The sequence below is a fragment of the Solea senegalensis genome, linkage group LG3 (assembly GCF_019176455.1).
Source record: "Solea senegalensis isolate Sse05_10M linkage group LG3, IFAPA_SoseM_1, whole genome shotgun sequence".
NCBI lineage: Eukaryota > Metazoa > Chordata > Actinopteri > Pleuronectiformes > Soleidae > Solea > Solea senegalensis.
Genome location: NC_058023.1, coordinates 15,490,842 through 15,507,283, shown reverse-complemented (window position 1 = coordinate 15,507,283; position 16,442 = coordinate 15,490,842). Strand labels below are relative to the sequence as shown.

General features: G+C 40.8%; 1 protein-coding gene across 10 annotated transcripts in view; it reads left to right on the top strand.

Moving 5' to 3' along the window:
- LOC122766237 (sodium/potassium/calcium exchanger 2-like) overlaps nt 1-16,442 on the top strand; it is a 56,516-nt gene that overhangs the window by 24,441 nt on the left and 15,633 nt on the right. For 3 of the 10 annotated variants that reach the window (XM_044020930.1, XM_044020933.1, XM_044020929.1), the window contains 4 exons: nt 5,405-5,452; nt 6,951-7,059; nt 10,514-10,528; nt 15,371-15,445. In XM_044020930.1, coding sequence (XP_043876865.1) covers nt 5,405-5,452; nt 6,951-7,059; nt 10,514-10,528; nt 15,371-15,445 — 247 coding nt within the window. The remainder of the gene's footprint in view (nt 1-5,404; nt 5,453-6,950; nt 7,060-10,513; nt 10,529-15,370; nt 15,446-16,442) is intronic. The other 7 variants (XM_044020936.1, XM_044020935.1, XM_044020931.1 and 4 more) reach the window with 6 other exon arrangements.

The following is a 16,442-nucleotide window of genomic DNA, read 5'->3' as shown; positions in this document are numbered from 1 at the left end:
GTGGCGGGCTATGGCTGTGTATGGTCCTTCCACATGCTACCGAGGACCCTGTTAAAGGAATAAATTGTTAAATTGCCAATATGTCTTGTTACTTCAGACGCCATTCTCCAAAAAAAGTAAATTCTGATGAGATTTTTTCCCATATCACCCAGCTCTATTCTTTACCGCATCTTCTGATCCAAATTAGATCTGATCTCTCGGGAACAGCAAGACGTCAGGATTCTGTCTTATGTATTTACTCTGTTTCCACTATGGAAGTGGAACATGGTCATCAACACTTAAGTTTTACATGGTAAAATGTTACACATTTGGTCATAAACTAAACAAAAGTTTTAATGTATGAATTGTTGAAATGACCTGAAAGATGTAGGAGGCAATTAAATAATGGCTGATAATGATGTTATAATTGCAATAATAGTGTGAATTAAGTAATTATGACTTAAAATCAAAACTGCAATATGCATTGTTTTGCAATCACCGGTGTGCCACTCCACAGTACTTCATTTCGTATAGGTATATCTATATGTGTTAGAGCAGTGGTTCTTGCACCAAGTACCACTGGAGAAACCATACCATATAGGAAGCTTGCGTACCGCTGGTGGTGCACATACCACAGTTTGAGAACCATGGCTTTAGAGTATTTTATAAAATCTACTACAATGACAAATGAGGCTTTCTATTCCACTCAGCTAAAATATTGTCTTGCACTTGCACACTCTAAATGTAATCTATTAATAAGAATGAATTACACGCAGAACACTGCAAGTTCATGTTACTACTGACAAAATGACAAAAAGTGCCTGTTCAAACTCAGCTCCGGGTGATTACGTTCACTTGCAAAAGAATGACACAGCAGTTTCTTGTTCCCCCAAAAGCCAGAGTCTGATTGGTTCATTGGAGGGAGGGAGGGAGGGGGGGGTGGTAGGGAGGGAGTAAGAGGAAGCAATTTTGGCTTAGTCCTGATGAGCACTGCCTTGTGGGAAATCAGTGTCGTGGCAGCTCCTGTAATTAGTTCTGCTTGTTAGAAAAATGAAGGGGTTACTAATTAGCAAGTGGATGGCTTCTTGACTTGTTGTGCATCTTTTTCCCCTCCTTTCCTTGAAGATCATCATTATCGTCTCCAGGCAAAACGAGGGAGAGAGAGGGGAGGAGGAGGAGGAGTAGTGAGATGCTGCTTAGTCGTGCTTCTCAACGCATCGAATCTAAACGGACAAATCTCAAAGGGCGTCCTGTCGTTCTCTGACAGACGGCTGCCTGCTGTAACGCAAGGGCTTAAAGCTGTGCAACATTTTGTTTTTTTCAAGTTTGTGTCACAAGGCAGGGCAACCCGGTTTTCACAGTTCTTTACATACACAGGCTGACAGATGCTTGACTTTTCCTCCCCTTTTTACGCAGAGATGTAAGTCACACACATCTACTTGAATTTCACAACCCAAAAGATATGCAATGCCAGACATGTCAGATCAATTGCAATGTAGCTTTTATCCCAACAAGCCCGTCTGCTTCGAGTCTGTCTTGGCTTGTGCACAATATTTTCCCCACATGACCTTGAGACATCCATTAGGATACATTTTTAAAACCCTGTTTTGGTATTTTCAAAGAAAAGTCATTAAGTGGAGAGGAACACTTGGAAATTTCAAATCACAAATGAATACAATCGATTTAAATTTAGTGCAGACTTAAAATGTATTCTAATTCTAAACTTGAAGCTTAATTTAATCACAAAGTCTGCACTTTTGTTGATTACCCGAGAGCCCAAAGATTAGAAGAAGGAAATTTCCTCTTCCGTGCTTCTGCCATGATGAACATCTAAAATAATGCTATAGCTACCTTCATTGTATAGCCAGTACCTGGCTAGGGTGTGTGAAGTGCTGTGAAGCAATTTGTATTTTCTCTCACAAGATCCGAGACTTTGCAAGACCTCCTGATTTTGAGGACTCCATGTCGGCGGCCCTGATTTATGACAAGCTTGGTTCTCCGCTAACATACTGTAAGGGGAGTGAAGACAATAATATATATATAGGTATAGAGAAGCAAATATTCACAGTTCAATGTAAAGTCATGAAATTATACACATTATCAGCTTACCTCCAGCCTCTCTGGTCAAACAAGCAGAAGAGGGGGGTTCACTTGGCTTTTAGGGTGAGAGGGGACAACTTGCCATGGAGGAAGTATGTTTTTACTTCTACTTCAGTGCTGTTAGGATTTTGAAAAGTACTGGTTCATAGCCTGTAATGTTATGGCTGTAGCCTGTCTGAATCGTGGCACCGTGTCCTGGCAATGGTGCACTTCAGATGTCGCTCCATCTAGCTTCACTCCAGGCATTTTAACTTCTTCTCCTGCTAACTCCCTTAAGTAAAATGTATGTGAGGTCCAGAGAAATGACACACACGTGAAAGGAAACAGACACTGTAAATATCAATACCTTTGATCGTTGAGTTTGTCTCTTATGTAAAACATGGTTTTCAAAAAAGACAAATTAGTCCTGTAATCCTGTGTGTGTTCATTTGACATGGTGAGACAGTTGATTATAGTTTGAAGATAATATTCTGGTCTTTATTATGAATTACTTATTTACTTTTGGGATATTATTGTATTCACAAGTTATTGCAGTACTTGTTGGAATACCAAAACATTAAATAATTTACAGTACACTGTACACTGTAATTAAAGTTAGAAATGTGACAGCTTAATGAAAATGAATTAGGTATAAGCGATATAGAAAGTATGTCATTTAATTTATAAAATGTAATGCCGTATTCTGTTCCTGTATTTTCTACTATATCTAGAGCATATTAGGGAGTAAGTCAAGGATTTGAAGAATAAAGCACAGCTATGATGGATTAAATCAACCACTGGCAAAGTAGAAAATGTGTTAACAAAAAAAAGCGGAAGAAGCTATTATCCGCCTCAGTAATTTTGCTTGGATGTCAAAGCATAAAAGGAAATTCAAATTAAACTCCTCCAGAAATAGACTCCTTTTGTGCCTCCTCAGATTTTATATAAGAAGATTTATAATCCACTGCTGATGTTCAAGAGTCAGGACTTCCAGCTCTGCTTTCAGCGTTTTTACCAGCACGCTCACATTCCTCCAATCGTGTCACCCAACCCCCACCCGGTTAAGCTATGGGCAATTTCGAGCAGTGGAAGCGGAAGTATTTTTTTTTTTTTCACACGATGTCACACTGTTGCTCGATAACTCTCCGTAAACACGCAGTCGTATACATGTGGCTGCAGAGCGACCTTTATCTCCCTCGGCTGATCCGTTTCCAGGAATGATCCTGATGTGACATTATGTAAGAACTGTGAGGCAGAGCGGCTGGTATTAGAGGACACACAAACTCCCAAGAACATACTAATCTCCCTATAAATATTATTAGTCTCAATATTTAATGCTGGCTTATTAATCGACCATCGGTATAATCTCTATCTGACACAATTACCAGTTTTCCCCTAACCCTACTGACTTTGCTTTTGAGGATGGGGCTAGTGTATTCAATAGAATAATTATAATACCTGAAGTGTGCAGGGAGACATAAAAGATGGGAAAATAAGATTATAGTTGAATGGCTCGCTGGAAAATCTTAGTTTATTTTTTGCAAATGTTCAATTTCATGTCCTCATTTGCTGCAGTTATTGTCGATCTGTGCTGAGACACAGCCTGATATATGGTAAATTATGAGCCGTTAAGCGGAAACAGTGCAGCACAGTGGGTAGTGACATTCACACTGACGGCAGTGGCTGATTATTCTGGAAACGACACCGGCTCCCAATGCAAATTCCTTCAAGTTACGGTGCATTTGTGTTGATAAGTCAATGAAAGGAGTCCAAACTGTTTCTTTAATCCAGAAATATGTGGGAAGAATATTTACACCCCCATGAGATTTCACGTCATGAACTCCTACTTTACACACACAAGAGAATTAAGATGCCATGCCATTCTGTATGTAGAAAGCAAAGACCTTGAGTGACTTATTTCACACACGCTTATTACTGGAGATTGTGTTTTCAGGTCAGACACTTTTTTAGGGATGATACGATACTCAGCATCAGCCTGATATTGGTCAAACTCACTGGATCAGATCCAATCCTATTTGTCACATGCTTCACTATGCACAGACTGTAAAAAATGTCATTATTATTATTATTGTTATTATTATTATACACACTTTTTTGGATAGCCAGTACGGATGACCTTATGCTTAACTTAGTATCTGTATCAGTCCGATACTGGTCAAAATCACTGTATTGGATATCAGAAAGATAAAAATGTAAAATCCAATGTAATCCAAAATGAAGAAAAAAAATTTGATTTTTGATGCATATAAAAAAATCTGCAACAGTATTTTAGGTGAGTCATGTTGTGGGCTGTTCATTTCTTCTTTATTGGAGAAGAATGTTTGTTACACAGTTGGAGAATTATCTCTTTGAAATAGCTTGAAAGGACTAGTGTTAACAGCTTCACAGTTTAAAAGGTGTAAAAAGAGGCTGATATCGGTAGATATTTGAGTTTGTGTATTGGTATCGGTCTCTACTTTTGTTTCAAAAATAGATTGTGCGACAACACGGCTGCTGGTGGCAGAGAACTGGTGATTGATTGTTTAAAAGACTTATTGTTAATGTTGGGATCAAATTCCACAAATGCAGGCCGATTTTCAAGTCATTTGGTCGCGACAGCACATTTCCAGTGTCGGACCCGATTATGTCGGGAATGATGAATGGACGTGTAGTGTAATGTCATTGAAGAACAAAGATTTGTCACCTGGGACGCTCCACTATAACCTTGACGAGAAGAGTAGCATGTTTGAATTTATTTCACGTCTCCTATGACATGCTCCTGGACATTGAGCAGTAGGATAACAGTGTGCTCGGATGTGGCTTTACATACCGACATAAACGTAATTGACAACTCCTTGCCCCATCTCCCAGATGACCTATGAACCCGCGGAGTGACGTGAATGTTAACCCGTGCCACCGTGATTGATAATGTGACACAGACCATCGTGATCCCGGCCTTAGCACGATTTAGCACGCTTGCACAATAAACAAGTTTTCCATTTCTTTAACAACGTTTGATCTGCAAGAGTATTTAACAAAGAGTAGTGAACATCCTTGAGTGAGTGAAAGTGTTATGGCATTTGAATCAACTTCAAGGTTACAGAAGTAGAAGGTGTCCAGTCTTGCTCAGCCTGTGACTGGCACATTAGTAGTGGGGTGCGGGGACCTGTGCCTCTAGTCTTGTCCACATGCATCACAGTCAGTCATCCCGATCTCTGTAACTGTGTCATAATGTCTCTCCATCATCTTTTCATCTTGTCTGTGTGGTCGTGTGCGTTATGCTTCACTTCTCTGTCCTGTTTTCTCTTTCTCTCCCCCACTTTTACTACCCCTTCTCTTTGTGTTGGATGAGAAGGCAAGTCCTGGGGCACCAGAGGATGACGGCAAGCTGTCGGTAGGTCCTGCCTGATTGACACGCTCTCTGTCTGTCTGCTTCAGTGTCTGTCCTTGTTTCTATGTAGATGTAGTAGCTTAACTTGTGTTTCTTCCACCATACTGTGAAGAAGACATAAACACCGTTATCGCTAACCCTCAGCTTCCCTGTGTGCAGAGCCTGTAAAAGACAGTCAAGGGAGCAGCATGTGCACAGAATTGCTTAAGACTCTTAAGAATGCTTTAATATTTTCAAATTTATAGTAGATTATCCTTGATCCCACTTGTTACAGCAGCAAAAAAAGCAATAGATTTGTAATAAAACAAGATAAAATGACAAAATAAATATACATCATTCACTATCGATAGTACACAAATTGCCAAGATGAGAGAGAGAGAGAGAGAACAAATAGTGAAGGGTGGAAAACAGCAAATCAATGTATGTTTGTTTTTTCTATATTTCTTATCTACACTTTGCTGGTATTATAGAGCTACAATAGCTGACGTCACACAACCAATGTAACGTCCTCTGACAGGAAATGACCTCTGTAGATACTAGACAACACATAAATCACACAATATGTCAATTTGTCTCTTCCCTGGCTGTTTTCATCATAAAAGTGAAGATGGTGGGTTGATGTCCAAAAACAGTCAGAGACAGCCTAACAGGAGAGCACTTTACCAGGGTCCCCACAGATCCAGAGAGACAGTGGAGGTCAACCGGGAGTGCTTTGAAACGTGCTCACAGTGAGCACAAGAAGATGGAGCGATATCAGTCAATCGCCATGGATTTAAAGTGTACAGTGAACTTTGACAGTTTGAATCCAGCCCTGGGCCCATTCATTGTTGCTGCATTTTAGGCTGCCAACACGGCGGTTCATAGAAATCGAGTCCCGTGACGTCTGGTGCCCTATTGAGTGTTTCATTCACCTCATGAAGGAAGTAAAAGGGGAAAAAAAACACACACAGCAGAAGGATCGTCACCATCTGGGCCACATTGAGAAGCTACTCTGCCAAGACCTTACAAGAAGCTTCCTGCTCTCATCCATATGGGCCTGAGTTAGCGGCTGTGCTTGACCTGTGGGCATCCAAAGATGTACACACTCCAAACAGCTGCTGCCTGCAACTCTGTCTAATTTGCAACAGTTCTGAAGTTCAGCTTGAATTGCCGGAGTGACCTTGACCTATAACTGAGTTATAGGATCTGCCTTATGTGCAAGAGAATTAAGGAATCCTGTTCCAACCCATAGCATGAGTGAATGTGGAGCATATGCATGAATACATGTTGATTTTACTAATATAAATACAAGTCTGTAAAACAATCATCATTTTTTTGTGTGAAATAAGCTTACCCAACAGCATGGGTAAGCTTATTTAGCTTATTTTCCTTGTGCTGACAATAGTAAGACTGAAATATTTGCTTTATCATAACAATGAAAACCAGTTGGTGGACTTAGATGAGGAGAGCCTCATCTCAAGTGTTGGCATGTTTCATTCACATCATGTTTCTCCCCTCGTAGGCAAGGCCTCGACTTCAGAGGGGGGGCAGCTCCGCCTCCCTGCACAACAGCTTGATGAGAAACAGCATTTTCCAGCTGATGATTCACACATTAGACCCTTTAAGTGAAGGTAAGACAGTCGGACAAACTGCACACAAGAAAACACAACTCTTCCAAGTCCCAAATAACCCAGAATGTACAGTACAGATGTTTGTTCTTTCTCATTAAATTAGTCCTGTTTTAATGGGAATGTAAACAAGGGTTTCAACACCTTTTCACATTGCAAAAAAACTATGTAATATCTAATCCAGTCCCCATTCCAAATGGAAACATCCATTAATAAGATCCACGTGTACTGAATAAAATCTAGTCTCCACCAATAATATTAAGAAAAATGTGTTTAGCCCACATACCAAAATGGATTTGATCCATTTTTCAAAACAACAAGCTCAGTGCTGTGTCGGGGCAAAGCCGAGGAGGTGAATATCATTTTCATTTAATCTGACATGAAGGCCGATTAGCTCAGCTAAACGAAATGTAAAATGGCAGTGTCAGTGCTGGTGCTCCATGTAGAGGATAAATATGTTAATACGGCAGCGGCGACGCAGTATCATCATCATCACACTCTCAATCCACCCTGAAAAAAAAGATGAAGGGGAAGCGATGGGAATAAAATTAACATAAATGGGGACTTGGGTTTATGGCGTGGTTAAAGAATTAGAGATTCTCAGTATTTGAAAGCAACACTTTTGGATAGATGTGGTTGCATTTGCAAACAAACGGCATTTAAGCTTTCTCTGACATTACAACATTGTTTGAAAGCCAACTCTGGAATGAGTCAACTAACAAGCTGCGCCAAGATGGGCCTTAAAGTACCCATTTACATGTATCGACTCATTGTCGTACACAGATTCAAAGGGGTCCCGTCTTCAGGGCATTCATCTTTTCATCTCAGTGATAAAAATGGAAATCCTAGCCTCCTGAGGCGAATGAAGTCAGTATGACTGCTTGTAAATGTATGACAGAGGATTCTACATACTCCACCCCACTGCTGCCGCCCCATTTATTATGCAATACGTTTGTCTTATTGACACATCAGACATGCACTCAGAGATGGGACCAATAGGAATCACTAGAATCAGTTAATTAAAAAAGATTTGTTCAATACGAGCAAATCTTTTTTAATTAACTGATTCTAGTGATTCTAGTGAAAGCAAGTGCTTTACAAGACACTAGTCACTCGTTTGTGTGTGTTGCGTGCATTGATGACTTCGCCCACGTTGAGTAGGTGCTTTTTTTGTAGTGGAGATGCAGCTTAAACCGTGCCGAGGCGAGGTGATGCCATGAGTCACAAGCAAGTCTTAAGCAGGAATCAGACATTTTGTTGAGCTTTGACAGTCGTACCTCTGCCTCTTTGATGTCTCCTCAAGAGACTACCACGACAGTCAGCGGTAGCCATGATTGACAGCTCCTTGACCCGCCTCCCAGTTGACCTATGAACATGCGCTGTGTCGTGAACGATGATTGGTCAGGGTCATACATGTACCCGGCAAAAATCTGTGCCACTGTGATTGATAATCTGAAATGGTGAGCATCGGGAAAGACAAAAATATATCATGTAGCCTGATCCCGACATTAGTCAGACTTCACGTGACTCTAGTCCCCCACCCACGGCACTGATCTTATGAGGCTGAAATATTTACTACTCATTTGATGTCATATATGAATAGAATAGTTGGGGTGTGTTCAAAAGACTGAAGATGAAGCATTTTATGTTCCGTTTCTGTTCGAAGGCACAATAGAAACGCCTCTTGTGGGTAGTAGAGTAAAACAAATGTCACAAATAAAATGGGAGGGTGTAAGATAACCAGATTTGAGCGATGAGTTGTTTAACAAAAATACTGACGAGAAATGAATGCAGTGAAACAATGACCTGCATGTGTGACCTGACTCAAAGAGTGAATTCATTACCACAGGGAACAAAACGTAACCCCCTCCAGCCTCTGTTTGGTTTGAATATATTATTTTGAAATTTAGCAGACATTGCAACAATGCACTCGTGCACTCCTCACGGGCCTTATTAGTTTCAAGTTTTCAATCATGTCATTGATTGCATTACAGTAAATTTCCACTAGACATTTCGCTGATATTAATGCAGAGGAGCACTTTGTTTGAGATGAACAGGTGCATCCATCAATGATGGAGGCTGTGCTGATTGTCCTTGCATGCTCTTAGGCTTTAAGTGTAGCTCAGCAGGGCCTCGAGGGACCTGGCAGGAGTCCATCCTTACATTTTTCATAGAGCGTTTCTCAAAATAAAGTTGTCTTTGCTTCTGGGCTGAGGAAGAATCTGAGGTTGTTTTGCAAGTGCTGGTGACCTCTCACTTGTTAGACCTTTAGAATCAGGGATAAATGTGTGTGTGTGTGTGTGTTAAAGTGGAACTATGCAGGATTTTGACCCTGATTTAACAGCTTTGGAGACATTATGATGGTTAAAGGTCTTGTTGTGTGGAGATTTAGAGTCCTGAGAATAAGGAGGTCTCGCGAGAAATGCATATGAGCATTATAGCATTATTTTAGACAGCCCTTGAAAAAGAAGCGAGGTGAGGAAGAGGAAACGACTGGAGCAGGGGGCCACACACAAGTAAACATCGAACTGCGAGAACTGAAAATCACAGAAGCATGCAAAACGGATGCCGACGAGCAGGGACATGGCCCCACAGCTTTTGTTTGCCAGCTCCATTGAAAACAAATGCACATGGCCAGTAGAGGGGAAGGTGGGGGGGGACAGCAGCGATGAGTTTTTTTTACATATGTTGGTGTTTGTAGGGTTCTCCTGGCGTAAACTCTCCACATTCCTACTCTGATTCTCCTGTAGCATTTAATCTGTATTGTGACCTACTAAAAAAAAGAAAGAAAAGAAATGTAATAAATGTGTGGTTGACCGCAATACACACTCGCTGTAATTACAGTATTATCTGCTCTGTTGTCAACTCACAAAAACATGACCACATTTTGCCAAGGCAGCGGAAAATGAAGAGATCCTAAATCTTGATGTTGAGTGTCACAGCATGTGTGTGGGCATGCATGCGTCTCATTAAGACGTTTTTTTTTTTGCTTCCAACCTGGAGTTACTATAAGAAGACTGACACCCGTCTCTCTTAAGGTTCAGTGTTAATTTTAAGGTCAAAGATTAGAAACCATGATTATTTATACACATTTGTCATGTTTCTTACAAAAAAGAATTCTTAACTTTTGGATGGAGCCATTCTTAGTTTACGGCATGGTAAGCTGTGCTACCTTTCTCCTTGACATGAGTGGTTTCAGTCTTCATCTAACTCTCGCCAAGCAAGCGATTCATCACATTTCCCAAATTTCAAATTATTCTTTGTTGTGTTGAATAAGTTTACAATCCAAAAATAAAGGGAGACCAACTCTTTTGATTTCATGTTTTTTGCACCTTTCTCACCTTGAAGTCATACCTGTCAATGCTTACATGTACCCTTTCAAACGAAATATCACCTGGATTTATCTTTTCTCTGTTTCTGTCTATCTCTCTCTCTCTTTCTACTACTGTCCCATCAGAATTTGCTGACTCCGGTGAGTTAACCCTCTAATTTCTGTATCCCTTCCCAAAAAAAAAAAATGTTTGTTCTCATTCCAGCAGCCTGGAGGCAACTCTCTTGTCCCCTTTATATACATTTCCCAAATGCCGCTGTGCTGTGCTGTCAACTCTGTAGTGTCCATCCCTGCAGACTCCTTCAAATACCACATTCTCCTCTGTGGATGTCTTTCCCTGGAAACCTTCTGTGACCATTTCTCCATTGTTTTCTCCATTACCCCTAATCCTCTCTCTCTCTCTCCGCTTATGAACCGCTTCTTGTGGCAGATTTGTTTCACTGTTCTCTGTGACACATGAAAAGGCTCAGAATGTGTGGTTTGGCTTTTTCCTTTTAACAATGTACTTGAACGTTATGTCTCTAAAGGTCTCCCACTTTTGCAGCTACAGTCTTAAGTTAGAAACACGGTTGTGGTCTAATTCTTTTGGTTTCGCACAATGCAGATGCAATAGAAACCCTGCCATCAGGACAGGGTTTTCATAGACACTAATGAAGAGAATATCATATACCCTGCTATCTATCTATGTTTTTACACTCTTATTATGACTCACCAGAACACTGGCAAAGAAAAGTGTTTCCTTAACAGCATCTTGCTCCTGCTCTGTCTTTACGGTAAGAAACTCTATGGCCCCCTGTGAACCTCAGAGTAATTACCACAACACTGCAGTCCTGATATGACCTAGGTTTTCTCCCCCACCCCTCTCTAGAGCTTCTAGATGGAATGGTTCTGTTTGGTACAGTGCGGCACATGTTTTTGTTTGTATTTCTATTAGGAATAGTACCAAAAATGGGCCCCACCCATTCAGTTCTTTGGCACCCTTCCTTTGGGGTACCAGTGTGACCCCAAGGGACCGTCTCCGCCCCACGACAGTCGGCTGATTGGGCGATCAATGTAAATATCCCTTGGAAGTCGAGGAAAACAAGTCTATTCTCATACAAAGCTTGACGTCTAGTTGAGACAAACCGAGCAGGAAAAAAAGCGATTGGCTTGTTGTCTGTAGTTCCATGTTGTCATTTGTTGTCGTCACACTGGTACGACATCACTCTACCGTACTGTACCAAACCTAATCATAGCATCCCAATTGCATAGTCCGACTGAGCTTCCAGGTTAATTTTCAGCATTAGAATCCACTTCTGAAACTTGGCCACCTTGTGTTTTCGGCAATACTGCTGCTGTATGAAGCCGTCCCAATTGACTTTGACTGTGTGTGTGTCTCCTGCCACACCTGCCCAGTTGTGACATGAAATGTCACTCTTTGTGCAGAATGGGAATGTCACTAAAGACAGGAAAACATGCCATACTAAGAAAAACGGAGAGTCGTGTGGAGCTTAATTAGCATTGTTTAAACCCATTTGGCAATGTTTGAAAGAGACATGCATTTATGTTTAAAAGTTACAAACTGTGGCTTTAAATTAATTGATGTGATCCATGGCTCTGTTAATCTGTCAATTCCGCAGCCATGTGCAATTATTCATGTTAGAATGTGGATCATTGGCTTTAATAATGCAATAATGTTTTTGCATGTTTTTAATAATAGTAATAGTCTGGTTAGTTGCAGGCACAAGTTTCCCGCATCACACTTTTTTTTTTTTATCAGTATGGAGCTACAGACATTATTACTCAAGAGTGGCATCAAATATTGAACAACAGGGATATGGAGGCTCGATCTCAATCTCCTGTCTGAGCCCTCAGTGGATGACTGAAACAAGTCCCCTAAAAGAGCACTCAGAAGTCTGGCTGCACTCACGCCTTTGGCTCAAACCCCACGATAATAATAATAAAAAATAACAACAAAAAAAACACCATATTAATGCTGTGGTGTTTATGCCCGACTGAACTCCAGTATAGAGGAAGAAGAATGCCTGCACATCGTCAGGCTATTTTGAGGAATATTTTAGATTGTGTATTAGCATTTCATCATGCGAAGATTTTCTTTATTAGTTTTGCTCAGTTTGACCGAAAAGTAGGCTGAAGCTAACCTGTACAATTAATGAAATAAGCCAGATGTATGAGCAAAATATAAAAAAAGAAACTGTGCACAATTAAATGATAATCCTACATTATTTTGCCCTTTAAGGAAGAAACTTTTACTTAAGCGTGTTTTGTAGTTTGACGCCAAACACTGAAACAAATACATAGCTGGTCTTGTTGGTGAGTTCAAATATCCAACAATTCCCTCTATCTCACTGTGTGAAGATGTACTGCAGCGATATGGAGGCACCGAGCACAGAGAATCTCGTCCGACACTTTCCCCACGGTGAATAATCTCACTGAGAATCACTGTAAAGGCAGCTCTCAGTGCCACTGTGGCCTTGGAACATTTTGTTCATGTTGGGCCATTTTTATATTGAGCAGATATTTCACTCCAGTCCTCCACGGGCTGAACTGAGGAAGCGAGGACAAGGTCATTTGGGGATATGTAGGGGCACAGTTTTCTTATTTTGACAGTTTTTATGGTTAATTTTCAGCATTGACATGAAAGAAAAACACCCAATGGGTAACAGAAGGTGAAGGGAAAGTAAGCCTACATTTTGTGATGATGTCAGCTCTTTGTCACATGATAGTCTAGTACTTAACATACATCTATTAGAAGTTAAAATATTAATTCAGCCAGCATTTCCAGTTTGGTCCATACTAATGCTCCCCCCGAAGCCCTGCCAGCAGCACTGTCTGTGACCCCATCATTGATCACGGCGGCTCAATAATGCACTCATTGTTGCTGACCTCCAGCTCCTTATGCAAGTGGATGGAAATATAATTTTCTTTTATAGATATATATATTGACTTTGTCCTAGTTTTTGTTATTCATGTCTGTTTGCAACTGTACATGTTTTGCAGTGCATTACATGTAATCCTGACACAAGGAAGCGATATGTTTGAGATATCGGTGCATTTGTATATTGTGTTTTGTAAATTGTGATGTTCTGCTGTATTTGTGGTATATTTGGACACCAATGAACTACCCTCTTAAAATGAAATACAGATCCATATTCATTGAAATAGATGAACTTAACTTTAATTTGAATACTACAAACTAGGGCTGGATCTAACTTCTTTTCGGTTAATTTCTCGATTTTTTTCACGAACAACCGATTAATCAATGCTCGGCCCAAACCTCAAAATTATGATGTTCTCAAATGACTTGTTTTGTCCACAAACCAAATTTATTCTGTTTTCATGATTACTTTGTTAAATGGAGTAAAAAAACAAACAAACAAACATTGAAACAAAAATAAAGAAAATATTCATATGTAAAAAAATATCATGGAGCTTGTTTCAAAAAACGATTAATTGATAAAATAAAATAGTTGACAATTAATTTTGTCGATTATTTGTTGATTAATTATTGCAGCCCTACTACAAACATGAAGCTACAAGCAGCCAGTTAGCTTATCTTAGCATAACAACTATAAACAGAGGGAATTACTACCTTGGCAAAATATAGCTCTCTTATTATCACGTTAAAGATTTTATTGTCATGTTGAGATTATCACTTAGCTAAGAAATCATTGTTTCCACCCAAGAAATAATCAAAAAACAATAATTAAACCCTAATATAATTAAATAATAAAGTTTTGCCATAAACCATATGCTAAAGGTGCTGGTGGTTTTGAATTCTCTTCTCTTCTTTCCCTCAGCTTAGTTTTGATAGATAATCACACTTCTAGTATGATATGCAAGTGTGACCAGCCCAACTACACTTAGTAACTCATCTTCCCTGCAACCGTACATACACCGTCACTCACAATCACCACCCACACCCATGAGCCCTCCTTAGTCTCCTTAGGCTGCAGGGGTTAAAGAATCAATGTTAAAAGCCTTTTTTACCTCAGCACAGACTGTGAGTTTGCCTGACACCCCCAACCCCCAGCAGACAGGCTGGGCATGCACACACACGCACAGTGTCGCACACACACTCTCGCACACAGCTCACCAGAGGTTTAGAGGTCACGCAACAAGGACAAGAGGGCCACTGGTAAACAACAACAACAACAACAACAACAAGCCTCCTTTTCTCTCTCTCTCTCTCCTGCCTTCTCTGGTTGCAGATGGCAAACAGACAAGTGTAGGTGGTGATTTTGTTGTGTAATTTTCCTCACACAGTGGGAAGGTTTGGTTTGTTACACTACAGTATGTATCTTATTTGCCTTTCCATGAGGATTATTTAGCACCCCTTGACAGAAGAACCTCACTCCCTTGCGATCCGTGTAAATATCCCATGGAAGTCGAGAAAAATGCCTCCAGTCTATTCTCATTCAAAGCTTGATATCTTGTCGAGACAAACAGCCACACACAAAATAGCTGCTGGATGTCCTCCATTGTTGTCTGTTGTGTTGTGTTCATTGTCGTCACATCAGTACAACATCACGCTACACAGCCATCAGGCACAGCCCACACCCCACCTACCAAGTGGAAGGTACTGTTCTCAGTCGCAATGCAAGCCTGAACCAGGGTTTTACCATTCCAGACCATATTGTGCTGTACCAAACCAAACCGTACAATGATGGAGACAACATTAGAGCCCTGCCTTACATCACAGTGCACTTCAAAACCAAAGTCACCCTAATCATATGAGACTGAGGCACTTGTCTGGCAGTGCTGCAGATGAGCAAGACGCTCTGAAGTGGGATGTGTTTTTTTTATTTTTTTTATCTCATTCCACTGTCTTTAAGGGCTGCCACTTCTCACATGTGCCACCATAATCCACTCACATGTGGGGCGGCAATGGACAGAGTTCAACTTTCCTGCATAATATGAGTTTGTGAGTGTGGGCATATGCAATACTTACTGAATTGCACACCACCACGATGTTGTTTGCAGATGATACTGTAATCTGTTGTGAGAGAAGGGGACCTGGAGAGGTGGAGGTCTGCACTGGAGAGAAGAGGAATGAAGGTTAGTAGGAGCTAGACGGAATACCTGTGTGTGTGAATGACAGTGAGACAGGTGGTATGGTGATGCAAAGAGTCGAGGTAGCAAAAGTGGTCAACCATCCAAAGCATGTGTGGGTGATGTGTGACAGAAGGATAGCAGGTAAAGTGAAACGGAACGGCTAGAACATGGTAGTGAGGCCTGCTATGATGTATGGCTTGGAGACAGTGGCACTGTCTCCACACAAGACAGGAGGTGGAGGTGGCAGAGCTGAAGCTGCTTGCGATGTTGCGTCATGCAGTACATTGAAATGCAGAGCCTTAAACCATTAGAAACAGTTACGTATTTAAAACATGTTGTGTTATTTAGATTATTTAGAGGTATTTTTGAAAAGGGCCTGCAACTGAAACTGTTTTCCAAGACACAGTGGCTCCTACCATCAAAGTATCTTGAAATCTCACAGCCAGTGCAAATAAAACGGACAAACTGATCCCTCAAAGTGGGCACGATTGTGTATTATGCACCTGCTGTTGGTGATGAAAACTGCATAGAGCAAAGCTAAAAACAGAATCTGCCTGTTGGAGCAGGCAGAACAGCTCCATGCTGTGATCCACTTTCCCTCAAAGTGGCGCGTGGGATGTAGCGTCTTCTGGTCCGGCTGTTTTCAGCGCCGCCGCTTCAGCCACGTTCAGCTTTTGCTGCGGGTTTGAATTTCCAGGTAATTCATCATGCCGATGTGCTGACTGTCTGTTCACTGTAGAAGAACTGCAACAGTAAGGGAATTAAATTAATTGTGCGGGTTTCATTGTGGGAGATATATGCTGAGTCATCGTGCATTTGAATAGCTTGCGTGTAGAGGAGAGGAGGACTCATCTTTCTGTTGCATGTTGACCCAGTAAACTATCTACTGAGTTTTCTGTTCTGTTTGTTTTTTTAATACCATTGCCCTGTCATTATTATTTCGTCATCATAATATATTGACTCCCCTTTCTTTCTCCTTTATTTTCGCAAAACTTCTCTA